The sequence below is a fragment of the Procambarus clarkii genome, chromosome 29 (genome assembly GCF_040958095.1).
Source record: "Procambarus clarkii isolate CNS0578487 chromosome 29, FALCON_Pclarkii_2.0, whole genome shotgun sequence".
NCBI classification, from domain to species: Eukaryota; Metazoa; Arthropoda; class Malacostraca; order Decapoda; family Cambaridae; genus Procambarus; species Procambarus clarkii.
The window spans coordinates 3,311,272-3,332,383 of NC_091178.1; the positions used below are offsets into that span (position 1 = coordinate 3,311,272).

Genomic DNA, 21,112 nt, shown 5'->3' on the forward strand with positions numbered 1-21,112 from the left:
GGACTGACTGGACGTTGTTCCTTCACGCCAAAATAATAATAAAAAGAACTATAATAATGCTAGAATAAAGGAAGAGGAAGGGAAACTAAGATAACAAATAAGGGGAGAAAAAAGGAAAGACAATACAAATGTATGAGAACGTATATAGGTTCGTTTACATTTTTTGTCGTGTGTTTGCGTGTGTTTGCGTGTGCTTGCGTGAGCCGTTCTTTCCGGGGGCCACTTAACACACCCGCCCCGGCGCAGTCTGTTGGCTAACTTAATTCCGGGGAGGGAGTGCCAAAAATGACATTATAATCCCTGTTTGCATAATGATGAAGGGGGCACTTTAAGATGGGATCCCTGGCTGTTAGTGTAGTAACGAGGGCTGTTAGTGTAGTAACGAGGGCTGTTAGTGTAGTAACGAGGGCTGTTAGTGTAGTAACGAGGGCTGTTAGTGTAGTAACGAGGGCTGCTGGTGTAGTAACGAGGGCTGTTGGTGTAGAAACGAGGGCTGTTAGTGTAGTAACGAGGGCTGTTAGTGTAGTAACGAGGGCTGCTGGTGTAGTAACGAGGGCTGTTGGTGTAGTAACGAGGGCTGTTAGTGTAGTAACGAGGGCTGTTAGTGTAGTAACGAGGGCTGTTAGTGTAGTAACGAGGGCTGTTAGTGTAGTAACGAGGGCTGTTAGTGTAGTAACGAGGGCTGTTAGTGTAGTAACGAGGGCTGTTGGAGTAGTAACGAGGGCTGTTAGTGTAGTAACGAGGGCTGTTAGTGTAGTAACGAGGGCTGTTAGTGTAGTAACGAGGGCTGTTGGAGTAGTAACGAGGGCTGTTGGAGTAGTAACGAGGGCTGTTAGTGTAGTAACGAGGGCTGTTAGTGTAGTAACGAGGGCTGTTAGTGTAGTAACGAGGGCTGTTAGTGTAGTAACGAGGGCTGTTAGTGTAGTAACGAGGGCTGTTGGAGTAGTAACGAGGGCTGTTAGTGTAGTAACGAGGGCTGTTAGTGTAGTAACGAGGGCTGTTGGAGTAGTAACGAGGGCTGTTAGTGTAGTAACGAGGGCTGTTAGTGTAGTAACGAGGGCTGTTAGTGTAGTAACGAGGGCTGTTAGTGTTGTAACGAGGGCTGTTGGTGTAACAAGGGTTGTTAGTGTTGTAACGAGGGCTGTTGGTGTAACAAGGGTTGTTAGTGTAGTAACGAGGGCTGTTAGTGTAGTAACGGGGGCTGTTAGTGTAGTAACGAGGGATGTTAGTGTAGTAACGAGGGCTGTTAGTGTAGTAACGAGGGCTGTTGGAGTAGTAACGAGGGCTGTTGGTGTAACGTTGGCTGTTGGTGTAGTAACGAGGGCTGTTAGTGTAGTAACGAGCGCTGTTAGTGTTGTAACGAGGGCTGTTGGTGTAGTAACGAGGGCTGTTAGTGTAGTAACGAGGGCTGTTAGTGTAGTAACGAGGGCTGTTGGTGTAGTAACGAGGGCTGTTGGTGTAGTAACGAGGGCTGTTAGTGTAGTAACGAGGGCTGTTAGTGTAGTAACGAGGGCTGTTAGTGTAGTAACGAGGGCTGTTGGTGTAGTAACGAGGGCTGTTGGTGTAGTAACGAGGGCTGTTAGTGTAGTAACGAGGGCTGTTAGTGTAGTAACGAGGGCTGTTGGTGTAGTAACGAGCGCTGTTGGTGTAGTAACGAGGGCTGTTAGTGTAGTAACGAGGGCTGTTGGTGTAGTAACGAGGGCTGTTAGTGTAGTAACGAGGGCTGTTAGTGTAGTAACGAGGGCTGTTGGTGTAGTAACGAGCGCTGTTGGTGTAGTAACGAGGGCTGTTAGTGTAGTAACGAGGGCTGTTAGTGTAGTAACGAGGGCTGTTAGTGTAGTAACGAGGGCTGTTGGTGTAGTAACGAGGGCTGTTAGTGTAGTAACGAGGGCTGTTAGTGTAGTAACGAGGGCTGTTGGTGTAGTAAGGAGCGCTGTTGGTGTAGTAACGAGGGCTGTTAATGTAGTAACGAGGGCTGTTAGTGTAGTAACGAGGGCTGTTAGTGTAGTAACGAGGGCTGTTAGTGTAGTAACGAGGGCTGTTAGTGTAGTAACGAGGGCTGTTGGTGTAGTAACGAGGGCTGTTAGTGTAGTAACGAGGGCTGTTAGTGTAGTAACGAGGGCTGTTAGTGTAGTAACGAGGGCTGTTAGTGTAGTAACGAGGGCTGTTGGTGTAGTAACGAGGGCTGTTAGTGTAGTAACGAGCGCTGTTAGTGTAGTAACGAGGGCTGTTAGTGTAGTAACGAGGGGTGTTAGTGTAGTAACGAGGGCTGTTAGTGTAGTAACAACATACAAAGGCTAATGGTGAGGTTTCACGGTACAGAATAATTATGTGAGCACTAACGATGCTAAAAATGGTAATTGGATGAGATGAAAGGTTTAGCAAGACACTAAAGCTGTTAATAAGTGAGCAGCGGCTGTTGTGAAACTCGTTTAGTCCGAACGAGGCTGTTCGGCTTATGGAGAGGACGCCAGTAAGACGCCAGTGTCGCCAGTAGACGGGGAAACCACACCTTTTTTTGGAGTCCGTTACGGGCTCACCATAGCCCGTGCTACTTGGAACTTTTTGTTCCAGGTAGCGAATCTTAAACAGCAACAACAACATGCCTTTGACAGCGACCATGTGAGCTGACGGTAACTGCTTCGTTACCTGGATACAGAATGAGTGTGAACTGCTGTGACGTGTTCGGAATGAGTGTGAGCTATGGTGACGTGTTCGGAATGAGTGTGAACTACGGTGACGTGTTCGGAATGAGTGTGAACTACGGTGACGTGTTCGGAATGAGTGTGTACTACGGTTACATATTCGGAATAACTGTGAACTACGGTGACGTGTCCGAAATGCGTAGACACTGTTATTATTATTAACATCTTTATTGACAAAATTAATTACAATTTTGCCTAATCTGAGGATTTTGATAGTCTTATTAAATTGAGGTTAATGCTAGTATTCACTGTCACGCAGGACAGAGGGTCATACATAAGACAATAGGCCTAAACTGTAGGCTGAAGCACATATATATCACGGTTACAATCAATGTTTTAATGTGTGGATATGTGAAAACAACTTTCTATTGTGCACTGCCACACAAGTGCAGGGATGGGTTCATAAGTGATACAGCTTAGAATATAAGTAGAAATTGTTCTTCATTCTTTAAAATGGACAAGCAAATTTTGGGTAAATTGTTAGGATGTCGTCCAGAACACCTGAGTCAATAAAATAGTTACACAGTTGGTGGTACAATAGGCCAGGAGGTCTAAAGTCCTTTACGGTTTCACATTCATCAATATAGTGTTCTATTGAATGCATTAAAGGTTTATCACAGAGTTTACAATCTGAATATTCTGGTAGTGGCTCAGCCTCACTAACCTGCCAGATGTGTCTATAGCCAAGGCGAATTCGCGCAATTACTACATCACATTGCCTGGTCCGGTTACTGTGCTGACCATACAAATACCTATTATTACAGAACTTGTTATAACTTTTAATACTGCAGCTTTCAGGTCTCTGTGCATTTCTTAGTTCTTCTAAATCTGAATTAATTTCTTTAATTTGTATGTTTCTAATAACTGCATTAGATAGTCCAAAATCATAATCAATGTTTTCTTTCCTGCAAGCCTCATTGGCCAATCGATCTACAAAGTCATGTTTTTCAACTCCAACATGGGATGGGATCCACACAAATTTTATACAAGAATTATTATCATTGGCAAAAATTACATTCCATTTAATATTACAAGCTACTTCCGACATACATTGTGATGGGTTATTTAAGGACTGCAGAGCACTTTTAGAGTCACAGAAAATAACTCCACCACCATTGAGCTTAAGGTATTCAGTGGCTAGATAAATACCCAATAGCTCGGTCTGTGTCGTGCTTGCCCAGTTGTTCAATCTCTGTGTACTAGTCATGATCATTTCATTCCCTTTATACACTGCACATGCACAACCTGTTCTACCAGTGCCTAACTGCACAGAGCCATCAGTAAAGGCATAGGATTCAGTCGGTTTGAGAATTTGAAGATGACTGTCAATAGCTTCTAATGTTATACATCTCAAAATGTCAGTGTTATACATTTGTTTTACACTGATGGGAGTATAATGCAGAGAGACCTCCACATCTTTCCAAGGGGGAATATAGTGAACAGTTTTATCAGGGTTAAGAGATACATTCAGTTTCTGAAGATTATAGACACAACAACTGAGCCACACACTGTAGGGAGCTTTTTGCGGCGGATTGAGGGAACAGTCAGAATTGTTTAGAATGGATCTCAATTTAATTTGAATAGAGCTGGGGGGACCATTATTTTTCAAAGTTTTGGCGCAAAACATAGTACTAAGTAGAACTATTCTTTCGTAAATGGAAGGTAAGTTTAGTTCCTTTCTCATGTTAACAATTCTGACAGTTCTAGGACAACCCAGGATGATGCGCATGGCATCATTCTGTACTACATCTAGGCCTTGTAATTGTTTAGGAGAAAAATTAAGAAGATGCAAGACTGTAAGACCATTCAACACGAAGGGAAAAATTATCAAGAAAGATTCTCTTGTTATGGGAACTACAAGATACTTGCTAAGGGACGGAGAGAGAGAGAGAGAGAGAGAGAGAGAGAGAGAGAGAGAGAGAGAGAGAGAGAGAGAGAGAGAGAGACAGAGAAGGATAAGAGGCTAGTGCAAAATGGAGAAGAAGTACGAAAGAAAACACGCAAAAATGGGGTTGAAACCCGAGTATTCTGCACGGGTTCTTGTGTGGTGGCGACAACGCCTCCATTCCCAAGGCCGTCTCGGATTTTTACGAGCTTCTGGATAATTTAATCCTCTTATAAGATTTTGTGTCCACAATTCGCAATGAGAGGGGAATTTCTAATCCCATTGGACGCCCGATGCGGCCGGGCGGCTGCGGCTCTTGCGGGTCCCTCAAGGTGCGGACTGAAGCACTCTGCATTCCGTAATGTGATGATAACTTTATGGCTTGTAATTAGATTTATTATAGAACAAATTATAATTCCCTCCCCGACTGATCTATGAGAATTATATTGACAGCTAAACAATTGTGCTTTCTTCTCCTGTGGGATTTTTGGGTGAACATTTCTGTTTTATTTTATTTGTAAATTTTATGCTGTATTTGATTTGATATTCGCTGTTCTGTTGGAGGAATGAGGGAAATCATTTGATCTGAAGACCTTTGATGCGGAATTTTCAGAATGTGGATCTCTAACTTCAATATAAAGATGTGACTAGAAGGGTCTTACCCAGCCAGCAGCGAGGCCCCAGGCCTGTCTCTCTCTTCCTCTCCTCTACCCTCTCTTCCTATATCCTCTGTTCTCTTCCTCTTCTCTTCCTTCATCTCTCTCTCTCTCTCGCCCTTTTTCTCTCACATAATTCCAAGGTAGTCAACGCAGCCTCAGCAAAATCATCTTGACATACTGCAATTAACCATCAAAAAAACGGTAGCAGAACATAAGTGAGAGGCGCACAACTAGGTTACCTTGAGGTGCTTCCGGGGCTTAGCGTCCTCGCGGCCCGGTCGTCAACCAGGCCTCCTGGAGTACAGGGTGAGTACACACACAAATCATGCTAGGCATGCTAAAGGATACAGCCCTTCATTTGACACGACTTGCATCCAATTCTTACTGCATTAATACAACACATGTAAATATTTTAAAAGTCCTTTACGAAGTGGTTTAAAGTGTTCCAGCCAATAAATAGTATGACAGTCGCAATCTTCAAACGGTAAATATATCACGGGCAGTTGGAGCCATCATCCACTCGTTACATCTGGTCACGTGGGCTTAATTACTAGTATAAATGGTGCGGACTGGCCTGGTATCTGCTGAGGCAACCAATCAGCAGGTCAGCAAGTCGATCTGTAGATGAAACAACTAACCAACAGGGAAGCTAGCCATCTGGCGAGTCAATACGCAAACAAACAAGTCAACCAACGAGCTGGCTAGTGAACCAACGAGCCGGCTAGTGAACCAACGAGCCAGCTAGTGAACCAACGAGCTGGCTAGTGAACCAACGAGCCAGCTAGTGAACCAACGAGCCAGCTAGTGAACCAACGAGCCAGCTAGTGAACCAACGAGCCAGCTAGTGAACCAACGAGCCAGCTAGTGAACCAAAGAGCCAGCTAATGAACCAACGAGCCAGCTAGTGAACCAACGAGCCAGCTAGTGAACCAACGAGCCAGCTAGTGAACCAACGAGCCAGCTAGTGAACCAACGAGCCAGCTAGTGAACCAACGAGCCAGCTAGTCAACCAACGAGCCAGCTAGTCAACCAACGAGCCGGCTAGACACAACTGCATTGCTCTCTGCAGGAAAAGTGAGTAAGTGGGTCTTAAGTTATTCATCATGAGGAGGAGGAATGATGAAAATCTTGCCCTTGTTGTACATTATCAGGTCTTTTGTAGGAGGCGAGGGAGTGGCTGTCCCACCTCCTCCCCCTCTTCACCCCTATTCTTTGGCTCAGCGAGGGTTCTTCTCCCAAAACAACCCCTTTTCTCTCTCTCGCGGCATGAGACAGTCCCCGCAAAATCGACCTTACGCTGCGGTGCTTTAGGGGCGATTTTGCCGCTCGACTTGTCGACCGCCTTTCCCCGGGTCTCATTATATAATTCCGGTTTATTAAGTTCAAATAGGCTGAATATTGTGGAGTGAAAGGAATAGCAATCGTTGGAATTCCAGCACTCCGACCTCTTCCATTTTGGCCCGTGAATACGGGTGTGAGGGGGGGGGGTTAAGGGATGGGAAGGAAGGGACGGGGGGGAGAGGGATGGGAAGGAGAAGGGGTGAGGGATGGGAAGGAAGGGGGGGGGGATGGGAAGAAGGAGGGGGTGAGGGATGGGAAGGATGGGGGTGAGGGATGGGAATGGTGTCCGTGATGGGAAGAGGGGGTTGATAAGGATTAGAGGAGGTGGAGAGGGATGGGAAGGGGGATGAAAGGAACAGAAAGGAGGTGGAGGGAGATGGAAAAGGATGGGAGAGAGCAGTGTGAGGCAGATGGAGAGAGAGAGAGATGGGATGAGGGTGAAGAGATTTAAGGGAAGGCGGTGCAGAGGGACAGAAAAAAAAGAGGGGGAAAGATGGAAGAAAGAGGAAGATGTGTGGAGGGAGGGGAGGGAGAGAACAGAGATGGGAAGGAGTTGGAGGAAGGGAATGGAAAAGGAATATATATATATACAATCCTCTGCGCCACGAATAAGCAATCTATTCTACAGTTTCTAAATGGGGTCGTTGCCGGAGCGGGGGTGGGAGGGAAGTGGGAGGGAAGGAGGGGTAGTTGAGCAACCTGTCCTCTTAAAAAGAACGTCGCTTTTGGCCGTTTGTCCGTATCGCCGAATTTGGACGTAATTTGAAATTGAAAAAAATATGAAAATAAATTTGGGATTTTTTTTGTCAACAACAGTAAGTTAAGGGTCCTCTGATAGGTTAGGTGGGCAGGAAATTCTCATAAAGTTTCAAAACGTTATGAAAAACGTTAATTTAAAGTGTCCTCTCATAACCTCTGCGCGTACGCCGGACGACTCAAATAGAAAACGGAACAGAACGTCACTTTTGTGAGTGGATTTCATTTCAAATTACGTCCAAATTTGGCCATAGTGCGCATACGGGCCAAAAGTGACGTTCTTTTTAAGAGGATGGGTTGACCTCCTCGGACTTGTCAAAGAGGATGGGGGTGAGGGGTGGGGGGGTGGGGGTGGGGGGAATGTCCAGGTATGTCCAGGTATGAGAGAGTTTGCCGGGGGGGGGGGGGAAGGGGGCGTTTAGCGCGAGTGTGCAAGAGCAACCTGCAATAAAGGGTGTTGTCTGAGGCGAGTGAGGGGGAGGGAGGGGGGGGGGGGGGAGAAATGGAGGATGTTATGCAGTGTTGTGGTTTCGTAAATCCCCCGTGTTTGTGTTGGGGATTTTGTTTGGTGATTATTTTGTTTGTGGAGGATTTGATTGTGTTGATTACTTTTGTTTGTGGAGGATTTGATTGTGTTGATTACTTTTGTTTGTGGAGGATTTGATTGTGTTGATTACTTTTGTTTGTTGATTTTGTGTTGATTATTTGGTTGTTTGTGTTGATTCCTGCTTTTTCTGGTGTTCTCTGTCTTGTGTGGATGTTTTTGTTGTGTGTAGGTCTCTGTTGTGAAAGAAATTCTGCCCATTGTTTCTCGCCGGCGCCTGGGATCGAACCCGGAACCACAGGATCACAAGTCCAGTGTGCTGTCCGCTCGGCCGACCGGGGTCCAGGAGCTAACAGCTCGATTCAGCAGGGCCAAATAGTAAACACGAGCAGTACAGACACCCACCCACACGCTGATAGAGATATAAGGGTGAGGAGCAGCGCCGTGGTACGCGTTATTGCTCTAATATATCTCTATTTAGATGACTTCCCCGCTGCACGTTTTTCAGCATTGTACGACCAGAGCTGAACCACTCGAGTGAGAGCCAGCGGGTGGGGCCCAGGGAGTGAACGAGCGGGAAGGAATGAACGAGGAATGAACGAGGAATGAGCGGGAAGGAATGAACGAGCGGAAAGGAATGAACGAGCAGGAAGGAATGAAGGAGCGGGAAGGAATGAAGGAGCGGGAAGGAAGGAATGAAGGAGCGGGAAGGAATGAAGGAGCGGGAAGGAATGAAGGAGCGGGAAGGAATGAAGGAGCGGGAAGGAAGGAATGAAGGAGCGGGAAGGAATGAAGGAGCGGGAAGGAATGAAGGAGCGGGAAGGAATGAAGGAGCGGGAAGGAATGAAGGCGCAGGAAGGAATGAAGGAGCGGGAAGGAATGAAGGAGCGGGAAGGAATGAAGGAGCGGGAAGGAATGAAGGAGCGGGAAGGAATGAAGGAGCGGGAAGGAATGGGATGAAGGTAAACATGTTTTGGTAATGGTTGTTTAACTTTTTTAGTTTTTTTTTTGTTATGGTGTGTTGTTTATAACGGTGAGGGGGGGGGTGCCCCCCCCCGGGGGTGCTCCCCCCCCCCCCGGGGGTGCTCCCCCCCCGGGGGTGCTTCCCCCCCCCGGGGGTGCTCCCCCCCCCCGTTTACGGTAGTTAGGCGGCCTGTTTTGGTGTGGCCCGCTGGTCAGTGGTTTATGGTAGTGGAGGTGAGCAGGACCAGGACGAGCAGGAGGAGCAGGAGCAGGAGCAGGGAGCAGGAGGGAGCAGGAGCAGGAGCAGGAGGAGGGAGCAGGAGCAGGAGCAGGAGGAGGGAGCAGGAGCAGGAGGAGGGAGCAGGAGCAGGAGAAGGAGGAGGAGGGAGCAGGAGCAGGAGAAGGAGAAGGAGGAGGAGGAGGGAGCAGGAGCAGGAGAAGGAGAAGGAGGAGGAGGAGGGAGCAGGAGCAGGAGAAGGAGGAGGAGGAGGGAGCAGGAGCAGGAGCAGGAGGAGGGAGCAGGAGCAGGAGAAGGAGGAGGAGGGAGCAGGAGGAGGGAGCAGGAGGAGGAGAAGGAGGAGGAGGAAGGAGCAGGAGCAGGAGAAGGAGAAGGAGAAGGAGAAGGAGTAGGAGTAGGAAGTTGTTTGTTGTTTTAGATTCAGCTACTCGGAACAAAAAGTTCCAAGTAGCACGGGCTATGGTGAGCCCACAGTGGACTTACCTGGCACAGGAGTGTGAGGAGGAGGGGAAGGATCAGCAGGAGGAGGAGCAGAAGAAGGGAAGAGCAGGAGAAGGAGAAGGCGGAGGCAGAGGACGAGGAGGATGAGAGCAAGAATGTAACGTTAGGTAACATCGTCGTCGGCTGTATGGCCGTAGTGTACCAAGGTTATGTAAAGACGAATATTTTGCCCTTAACCAGTGGTGACCTATCAGTGTCTACTGAAGAGTAAGGTCCAGCTCTTTATATGCAACCCCCTTCTAGCCTTGTTGTTACAACCCCCTTCTAGCCTTGTTGTTACAACCCCCTTCTAGCCTTGTTGTTACAACCCCCCTTCTAGCCTTGTTGTTACAACCCCCTTCTAGCCTTGTTGTTACAACCCCCTTCTAGCCTTGTTGTTACAACCCCCTTCTAGCCTTGTTGTTACAACCCCCCTTCTAGCCTTGTTGTTACAACCCCCTTCTAGCCTTGTTGTTACAACCCCCTTCTAGCCTTGTTGTTACAACCCCCTTCTAGCCTTGTTGTTACAACCCCCTTCTAGCCTCGTTGTTACAACCCCCTTCTAGCCTTGTTGTTACAACCCCCTTCTAGCCTTGTTGTTACAACCCCCTTCTAGCCTTGTTGTTATAACCCCCTTCTAGCCTTGTTGTTACAACCCCCTTCTAGCCTCGTTGTTACAACCCCCTTCTAGCCTTGTTGTTACAACCCCCCTTCTAGCCTTGTTGTTACAACCCCCTTCTAGCCTTGTTGTTACAACCCCCTTCTAGCCTTGTTGTACCTTTTGCGTTACAACTTCACGATTCTGACGTTGGGAGAAGGTTAGGAGAAAGGGAACCAAGCAACTCTTAGATGACGTGAGACTGTTACTCTCGCCATTCAGTGCGTACAACACAGTTCCAAGATGAAATACAGACCCATCACCCATCCCCGCCTCCCCCCCCCCCCCGTCCCACCCCAACCAAATTTTTTTTTTTTAAATTTTGCCCCAAGGGGCGAGTTTATTGGGCACCGCCACTCAACCAAAAAAAAACTTTGCCAGAACAGGTAGGGTACACAAGCAACTGAGTGTGTATGTGAATGCTTCACAGTATTCATCTATAGATATCTATATATGTTAAAATACATGAGGTGTAACAAAAAGAAGGCCTGAACGAGGACCAGGCCGCGAGGACGTTAAGCCCCGAAATCATATCAAGATAACCTCAAGATAACCCTGTCAAAAGAGAGCTTATCTTCCAGATACAAGTGATACATCTACGTCAACAGATTCTTGGGTTACCCTGGCTCAAAATCATTCCCCCCCCTCCAACACACAACATATTGCATTGATAGTTGGACTCAAAATGCCTGCCAGTAATCCATCTCTCTGTGGCATTAGTTCCTTAATCATTCCAAATATCCAGCTGGGGTCTCCCTGCTTACACAACTCGTCAGCAGGGAGGCGCCCAGCTGTGTGTGGGTCCTCCCTCACAGTGGCAGTAGGGATGAACACAGCTTGGAGGAGCCATGGTAGGCTTGGTGGTGGAAGCTGTAGGGATGACAGTGTCATAACACCCAGGCCTATGCGGGTAGTGTTAAAAGAGAGAAAGCGAGCTATTGAAATGGCGGAAGTCGCCGGTATGACGGTACTTTCCACCTTATGGCACTAATGTGCAATGGTCACATTTGCTTCTGTTCATTAATCATACAAGGAGAGAGAGAGAGAGAGAGAGAGAAGAGAGAGAGAGAGAGAGAGAGAGAGAGAGAGAGAGAGAGAGAGAGAGAGAGAGAGAGAGAGAGCGAGCACTTTTCCACTTGTGTGCCAAAAATGTCTCAAGTGTTATGAAGGATCTGGGATCTAGGCTCCTGGAATCAACGGGAGACAGGCCTACATTTTTCACAAACTATTTACCGGTAAAAAGTAGTTGGCTTCATTTACATCCCGAGAGCGCAACATGGCAACGAGGGTGTTGCAAGACGTTCCAATTCCAATAACAACACATAAAGCCAAAATTTAGCATTAATAAATTAGCAAAATTAGTGTCTAGGCAGCAGCTTAAGGCGATTTGTCTTGCGTTAATTAGGAAAGTTATTAACAAGGCGAAAGACCCTCCTAAAGACATTACTGCCGTGGCCACCCTACGACTGGGAGCACCCAGGAGGAGGTATCTATCGTCAGGGCGATAGACACGCAGAGATAAATAGATTTAAATATAAATATAATTAACAAGGGCGTATTACACACTGTTGAGAGGAGCGACGGAGTGGTGGAGTGTCGAGCAAAAGGGAGTTAGGGTGAGAAGTTGTACGGGTCGGCGTCTGATGAAGCGTGTGTGTTGGGAGGCCTGGTCGGGGGACCGGGCCGCGGGAACGTTGAGCCTCGAAATCAACCTCATGGTAGGTCCTGCCAGACGTACCATGGGTAGGTGGGTAACAGTTGCAGAAAAGGATAGGTTTGTAGATGTCTAGATAGAAATGGACTCGTAGGTTTGCTCCTGACATCTCATGTCTGGGCAAAAAAGGGAGGCGAGATAGGAAGAGTTCAACTGCTTCCAAGATGAGGAGACAAGAAAGAAGAGTGTCAGGATGTTGAGGAGAAAGGGCAGCTGGTATAAGGTATAAGGAGACAGACAGGGGAAAGTGTAGCTGGTGACAGGAAAAGGTCGAGAGATGATAAGAATTTATAGCCAAAGTCAAAACGAGGAAACTGCTGGGAGAAGTAATTTATTCTGATGTCAGCATAAGAAATCGACAGGAAGGCACCGCTTAGGACACGTCATAACAAGTCGAGTACCTGGATGGTGTGTGTAGGGGAATGTTAATACAGAAGGGCTCAGACCAGGGCTTGGAGGCCCCAACCTTTTTTATTTTATTTTAAATTTAAAAACAAAAAATGATGCGGGTTAAAAACAAAAATGGTATTTCACAGATTACGGAAATATGTCACAGTCGTACATAAAATAAATCACACAATAATATGATAGGCGATACAATAATTCATTTTGTGCATAAAATGTATGTAAATAATAATAATAATAATAATAATAATTTTTATTTAGGTAAGGTACATACATAAAGAGATTTTACAAAGTTTGTTGTCTTTATAGATAGAGCTAGTACATACAATGCCTAAAGCCACTATTACGCAAAGCGTTTCGGGCAGAAATGTGTGTTAATACACAGCGCCGCCCCAAACACCGGTTCCACCGGAAGTTATGGAAGCTCCCAACAAAAGCCGGAACACCAAGACGCCACCGCCGCCGCCGCCGTCGTCCAATGGAGCCAAAGTCAACAACATTTCTAGAGCATTAACTGAACTCGCTCACAAGAGGCGGCGCTGCTATGTTGACTTTCCCAGCCACGGTAATTAAGACCGACACTCACACTCCTCCGTCGGGTAAACTGACCCATGGAAGGAGGGTGCCCACCGCCTAGGCAAGGCACTGTCTTGCTGCAACTATATTTGACTTTGGCGAGGGAAGAAAGTTACACTCAGATATCCTGTAGACGGAAGATCATTAAGGAAGGAGTTGGTGTCGGGAGCCGAGGCAGGAGCAAACTATAGCGTGCTGGGGGGGGGGAAGGGTTGGAGCAGGAAGACCCAAGTTAGCCGCGGAATTTACAGAGGAAATTAAGGCTGGGAGATGTTAGTTCTGGAGGTAGTCATATAGCTTACCATGAGGCGCACAGCAGGCTGTGGAGGCTGTGTTCACGGAGGTTACTGGTATGTAGTGTGCATGTTAAAGGCAGGTAGCCCCTTTATTTCAAATTCTTATAATAGCCTATTAGAAGAAAATTATAATCGCTGTAAATTCAACCCTTCATGAGCACTAATGGGGTTGGCTCTGGAGTCTGGGTGGGGGGTTATCCTGGTCCAACATGCTAACTACTTCGCCTTCAGCAGGTTAATTATTCAGAACTGGTCATCCGCAATCATGCTCCTAATTTATAGCAGGTGAACACAGCTGCGATGTTGACTTCATGTTTAAGACGTGTCCACACGGCACTCGACCTCTGTATTGTGGGCCATAGGCAAGACCTAGCTAAGGGTGTGGGGGATGCCACACACACTGTGGGAGACTGCACTGTGGGAGACTGCACTATGGGAGACTGCACTGTGGGAGCTCAAGTGGGATTTAGATGTATCTCAGTTTCACGTGAGAGGGGAGACTCAACAGGAATATATACTCCAATGTGTATATACACCATATTTCTCGGTGTATCTACACTGAGAGTTTACTTAGCCCTGAACTACATTCAGGACTAAAGTATGCTTGCTGGATGGGGAGTAGGGTAGAGTGGTGGCCTTTGACAGCCTTCCGGATCAAGAGGTTGATGGGTCATAAGTCTAACACCATACCAAGAAAAACTGGATAAATGATGAATTCATATTATAAGTATTTCAGTTGCTATGTGATTATATATATTTTTGTACCTGTTCTATAAGTCTGTATAAATACAAACAAGAACCTTTTGTACTATTTTTTTCCTAATAATTGTACATGATACATCAATTTTTTTCAATATATGAAATTATTGCACCCTGACCTTTCCTTGAGGAGCCAACTTTATTGTCATTACCGGCGTCCTCGATGATCTTGACTGACCTCTTAGACGTGTACCTAGCTAAGTGTATATATTCAAGAGAAATTCTGGTCTGACAAGACTGCCACGTGGTTGCTGACCAGCTACTCCTTGCTGCCCCTCACTGTGTAGGAATATTATGCCCATCCAGCACAGGTGGTGTCGCGCCGAGCTAAGTGCTTTAGGAGTGTTTACTTGGCATGTTGCTAATGGCCCGAAGACGAGTCCAACAGACAATAAAATAGCATAAAAAGTAGGAAATTAAAAATAATAACAGCACTGACTAATGAGGGAGACATTGGGAGGGAGGAAAAGAGAGAGAGAGAGAGAGGGGGGAGGAGAGGGGACAAGAACCAGACAGACAAAGGTACCGAAAGGGTGTCTGAGACACTCGCACTCAGAAAGCATTTGTGCAGGTTCCTCTCGCCTGATTGAGGTTCTCACCTTGTTGACACAGGTTGATCTTGATAACGTTGAAGGACGGCTGGGGGGAGATGTGGTGGTGTAGGGATGCTTTGAAGAGCTGGGGATGCTGTGGTGAGTTAGGGAGGCTGTGGTGGGCCAGGAATGCTGGCCCACCATAGTATTCGGTGGGCCCACTGGCTGGCCCACCACAGTATTGGGTGGGCCCACTGGCTGGCCCACCCAATTCTGGTTACGTTGTAATAATAAGGAATCGTGAACACAGAGGGCGTCGGTGGCTGTGTGGACAGCACGCTGGACACGTAATCCTGTGGCCCGGGTTCGATTCTCGGCGCCGGCGGGAAACAATGGGCAGTTTCTTCCACCCTGATATCCCTGTTACCTAGCAGTAAATAGGTACCTGGGAGTTAGACATCTGTTACGGGCTGCTTCCTGTGTGTGTGTGTGTGTGTGTGTGTGTGTGTGTGTGTGTGTGTGTGTGTGTGTGTGTGTGTGTGTGTGTGTGTGTGTGTGTGTGTGTGTGTGTGTGGAAAAAATAATTAGTAGTTAGTAACAGTTGATTGACAGTTGAGAGGCGGGCCGAAAGAGCAGAGCTCAACCCCCGCAAGCACAACTAGGTGAATACAGAGCTCATAACTCTTGGAAAATATACCCCAGTCGAAAAGGGTTGAGAGCCGGGGCCCAAGAACCATAGCTCAGACCCTGCTAGTTCAATGAGAGGTGTACACTCACCTATTTAACAAGACTATCAAAATCCTCAGATTAGGCAAAATTGTAATTAATTTTGTCAATAAAGATGTTAATAATAATAAACTCACCTCACGCTAACTTCAACCATGAGTCAAGCTCCCATCTCCCTCAATATTATATGCTGCGGCCGCTCCATCTCTTCTCCTTCCTCATCTTCCCCTATTCCACCTCCCGCACCTCCTCCCCTATTCCACCACCTCCCGTTCCGGAATCCTCCTCTAGTCCACCACCACCCGCAGCTCCTCCCCCCTCCTTTCTCTGTTCCTTCTGTTCCTTTCCACCGGCTGTGCCGCCAGCCGAAATCTGTGCTAAACGGGGAGCCAAAGCGAAGGTAGGCTGAGCCCTGAGGCGGCCCAGCCAACTCATCCGGCCAAGGAGACGAGGAGGCAGGCATCGAGACGGGAGAGGGGGAGGTAAGGAAGCAGTATGGGAGGGAGAGAGGAGAGAGAGAGAGGGATAGAAAAAGAAGGAGAGAGACAAGTGAATTGGAAGTAGAGAGGAAGACAGGTATTAATGTATAGAAAGGAAGCAGAGAAAAAGGATGATGAAAGACTAGACATATATAGGTAAAATAGAGAGTAGAGGGACCCGGCTTGGGGAGTAGAAGAACTCTCAAAACCCCATTCAGGCACACTCCAGGAATAGTATAGAGACTGGATGAAATTAGAAGTAAAAGAGGGAAGTGAAAGAAGCAAGGAAGGAGAACGGAAAGGAAGAAGAGGGAAGGACGAAGGTGCAGCGAGAAGGAAGAGGAAAGAAAAAAATATTAAAATATGAAGCTGCTATAAACTTCATTTGCTTAACCCCCAACCACTTAGGCTGGACGGTAGAGCGACGGTCTCGCTTCATGCAGGTCGACGTTCAATCCCCGACCGTCCAAGTGGTTTGGCACAATTCCTTTCCCGCCGTCCCATCCCAAACCCTTATCCTGACCCCCTTCCAAGTGCTATATAGTCGTCATGGCTTGGCGCTTTCTCCCTGATAGTTCCCTTCCCTTCATTTGCTTGAACGGGGAATAAGGAGAACGGATCTAAACGGAGATTAGATCCGTTTAGGATCTAATCTCAGGGATTATTATTGCTAGTAAGCAGGGTTACTATAGAGCAGGAGCAGGGGTGGTTGGGATGAGGGGAGGAGGTAAAAATAAAGCAGAGCCTAAGGTAAGGGTGTTGAAGGTAAAGGACAGAGCTATCTTCCTTACCTCTAACATGCTCATCTCTCGCGTCTTCCCTCGTCTGTATCCTCTCCTCACGGACCTACTTACCCCATTTCCCTTCCCCTTCACTTCCCATTTCCCTTACCTTCACCCCCATGCACATGCTTGCCTCTCCACCCTTCTTACCTCCCTTACCCCAGTGGCATAGAGACCCCCCCAGTAAGCACAATCACCTTGTCCTGGCTGATATTAATTGGGGTCTACATGCCTCTTGGACATTCTTATTTAATATATAACCACGACGAGAAAACCATTGGAGCAGGACAGTGGCGGAGCTGGGGATCGAACCCGTGCATGTGTAATCACGAAATGAAATAGATAGTCGTGGTATTCTTAAGATCTATTCAGACATCCTCTAAATCAATGCATTTTGGCTTTGGAAACCACGGTTGTTGATCTGTGGCACAGATAACACCAGTAGACCCCGGTGCACTTGTATTCCCTCTATTCACATGTTCTTATGAACACGTGTTCTTATGTTCACACATTCTTTGTTTACATTTCCCCTCGTTTTCTCAGGCTCACACATTCTTTGTTTACATTTCCCCTCGTTTTCTCATGCTCACACATTCTTTGTTTACATTTCCCCTCGTTTTCTCATGCTCACACATTCTTTGTTTACATTCCCCCTCGTTTTCTCATGTTCACACGTTCTTTGTTTACATTCCCCTCGTTTTCTAATGTTCACACGTTCTTTGTTTACATTCCCCCTCGTTTTCTCATGTTCACACGTTCTTTGTTTACATTCCCCTCGTTTTCTAATGTTCACACGTTCTTTGTTTACATTCCCCCTCGTTTTCTCATGTTCACACGTTCTTTGTTTACATTCCCCCTCGTTTTCTAATGTTCACACGTTCGTTGTTTACATTCCCCCTCGTTTTCTAATGTTCACACGTTCTTTGTTTACATTCCCCCTCGTTTTCTAATGTTCACACGTTCTTTGTTTACATTCCCCCTCGTTTTCTAATGTTCACACGTTCTTTGTTTACATTCCCCTCGTTTTCTAATGTTCACAGCCTGGCCGTCTTCACGTGGGGGAACATATATATATACATATTACATTGGTAATTATGAACTCCTAATAATATTGCCGCAGTGCAATAATAAGCCAGCAGCTGCAGCCGTTGTTGCTGCAGCTGCTGCTAATGCTTTTGTTACTCTTCCTTGCGTCTGTTTCTGCTGTTGGTGTTGTTGCTGCTTTTTTATATAATCAGTTTTGTTGCCGCAACGTGACAGCTGCTGTTGCGTAGGCTGTTGGGGTCATTATGACAGCTGCTGTTGCGTAGGCTGTTGGGGTCATTATAACAGCTGCTGTTGCGTAGGCTGCTGGGGTCATTATAACAGCTGCTGTTGCGTAGGCTGCTGGGGTCATTATGACAGCTGCTGTTGCGTAGGCTGCTGGGTCATTATAACAGCTGCTGTTGCTTAGGCTGCTGGGTCATTATGACAGCTGCTGTGGCGTAGGCTGCTGGGTCATTATAACAGCTGCTGTTGCGTAGGCTGCTGGGTCATTATGACAGCTGCTGTTGCGTAGCTGTGGGTTGATATTTTTACAGATATGCTGTCGGTTTAATTATCTGTTTATGCTACTGATGTTGGTGCTTCTGGTGGTGTAGACGTCTATAGTGACGCTGTTGTTGGTGCTTCTGGTGGTGTTGACGTCTATAGTGACGCTGTTGTTGGTGCTTCTGGAGATGTTGACGTCTATAGTGACGCTGTTGTTGGTGCTTCTGGTGGTGTTGACGTCTATAGTGACGCTGTTGTTGGTGCTTCTGGTGGTGTTGACGTCTATAGTGACGCTGTTGTTGGTGCTTCTGGTGGTGTTGACGTCTATAGTGACGCTGTTGTTGGTGCTTCTGGTGGTGTTGACGTCTATAGTGACGCTGTTGTTGGTGCTTCTGGTGGTGTTGACGTCTATAGTGACGCTGTTGTTGGTGCTTCTGGTGGTGTTGACGTCTATAGTGACGCTGTTGTTGGTGCTTCTGGTGGTGTTGACGTCTATAGTGACGCTGTTGTTGGTACTTCTGGTGGTGTTGACGTCTATAGTGACGCTGTTGTTGATGCTTCTGGTGTTGTTGACGTCTATAGTGACGCTGTTGTTGGTGTTTCTGGTGTTGTTGACGTCTATAGTGACGCTGTTGTTGGTGCTTCTGGTGGTGTTGACGTCTATAGTGACGCTGTTGTTGGTACTTCTGGTGGTGTAGACGTCTATAGTGACGCTGTTGTTGGTGCTTCTGGTGGTGTAGACGTCTATAGTGACGCTGTTGTTGGTGCTTCTGGTGGTGTAGACGTCTATAGTGACGCTGTTGTTGGTGCTTCTGGTGGTGTAGACGTCTATAGTGACGCTGTTGTTGGTGCCAAGTGTAATTATGTTGAAGGCTTCTATTCCCTCTCTTGAGTGATTGGCTGGTCCTGAAGCGTGAACCTTCCACACTTGTGCCTATATTTAACAGCAGAGTTGAGGGTTGGTTAATGTGATGTTATGATACCCGGCCCACAACTCATGAACCATCTTTCCTCAATCATGGCGGCTGTGTTTACATTTGTTAAACCGATTATGAGTTTCGAAACTTCACAACCCAAGGTTATTGTTGTTATAAACACCATCTTAGGGCTTCAGAGTTCATAAACTGTTTGATAAATGTAAACACAGCCGCAGTGATTTCGGAAAGATGCACAGGTTTCGTAAGGGGTTGCGTAGTGTTTGGTGGACCTGCCCTGTGATATGACAGAATAATATTTATCGTGGCCGTAGCAAGGTTGACGAGGAAGGGATCGAGCGCCGACCATGAAAGAAGCTAGGCGTGGGGTGAGGGAACCCTTGGCACGCGTGCCAAAAATGGCACGCAAAGTTTTTTTTCCCCGGCATGCGAAGCCATGGACTCACCATAAAAAATAAGTCAATAAATAAATATCCAACTTCGCAGAATTGTACATAAATGACATTTATATTAAGTAGAGCGATACCAAGTAAAAATACAGTAAATAAACAAATACAACTGCTTAAGTAATAAGAAAATGAAACCAAGATGGTATTCCCCCGCCGCGTGGCTCCGCTGAGTACAGACGCGCAAGTTTTGTCCTCTTGACTTGTTGCGTCATTGGCCAGGCGGCCAGACGTCGTCTCTCTCCTTCACCAGCAGTGTAGGCAGGCTTATCACCAAGTGTAGGGAGGCTTATCACCAACAGTGTAGGGAGGCTTATCACCAAGTGTAGGGAGGCTTATCACCAACAGTGTAGGGAGGCTTATCACCAAGTGTAGGGAGGCTTATCACCAACAGTGTAGGGAGGCTTATCACCAACAGTGTAGGGAGGCTTATCACCAAGTGTAGGGAGGCTTATCACCAACAGTGTAGGGAGGCTTATCACCAAGTGTAGGGAGGCTTATCACCAAGTGTAGGGAGGCTTATCACCAAGTGTAGGGAGGCTTATCACCAACAGTGTAGGCAGGCTTATCACCAAGTGTAGGGAGGCTTATCACCAAGTTTAGGGAGGCTTATCACCAACAGTGTAGGGAGGCTTATCACCAACAGTGTAGGGAGGCTTATCACCAACAGTGTAGGGAGGCTTATCACCAACAGTGTAGGGAGGCTTATCACCAACAGTGTAGGGAGGCTTATCACCAAGTGTAGGGAGGCTTATCACCAAGTGTAGGGAGGCTAATAAATACTCGTTTTGGGTTCGCTTACTCACGAACCGATTATCATGAACCTTGGTAGGTGTGTGCTGTGAATGATTACAATGAGATTTTCTGGGCCAAGTAATTCTTATGCATCACTCATAACGGCTAGAGAATTCAGTTGCAATTTCTTTCTCTATTATGCACCCCATACCCATCCCTTGGGCGGTGGTGGAAAGGGTTATAGAGGCACATAATGGGTTGAAGAACTAAACCCCATAGTTCGTTTAGCTTGGTAAATGACAATCTTTTGAAGCTTGTTACACACTTGTTAATGCTACATACACATGTACATATATACACATCTATGTATGTGTACATGTATACACATGTATCGATGTACATACACATGTACATATATATATATATACATATCCATGTACACAAATACTCATCCATGTACACAAATACATATCCATGTACACAAGCACATTTACTGTACATATCAATAATCTTTTTGTATCACAAGTGATTCAACAAGAGGCTCACAACAGTCACTATACAAGGCACTTTACATCTATGGTGAGTCACACAGTTACTAGTCTTGCTGCACACCCACTCAACTGGGCGGCAGCTTTACAGTCATGTGCATGTATTACCTACAGTAAGTAAATTTTGGATACTTCGCTAAGATTTTTGGCAGTATATCATCATGAATGAAGTACTTACACACTTCTTGAACTTCATTGATGGTGTTAGCTCTGAATGCCGCTATTTTTTCACATTCCATTATATAATGACGCAAAGTATGGAAATAGTTCTGCTGACAGAGTTTACATTTAGTCAAATCTACATCAGCAGATGTTACAAGCTCCCAGAGGTACTTGTTGCTGAGCCTAAGCCTAGCAGTGGTAACATCTAGAAGTCTGCTAACATGATTGGATGACCAATAGACGTGCGGTTCTTCCTG

At 46.6% G+C, this 21,112-nt stretch overlaps 1 protein-coding gene across 1 annotated transcript in view; it reads right to left on the reverse strand.

Annotated features, from left to right (window-relative positions):
- Nucleotides 1-291: 291 nt before the first annotated feature.
- Nucleotides 292-21,112, reverse strand: part of LOC138369556 (uncharacterized) — a 35,790-nt gene continuing 14,969 nt past the window's right edge. Inside the window, exon 2 of the mRNA XM_069332974.1 lies at nucleotides 292-2,649. Within this exon, the coding sequence (XP_069189075.1) occupies nucleotides 292-2,649 (2,358 nt within the window). The remainder of the gene's footprint in view (nucleotides 2,650-21,112) is intronic.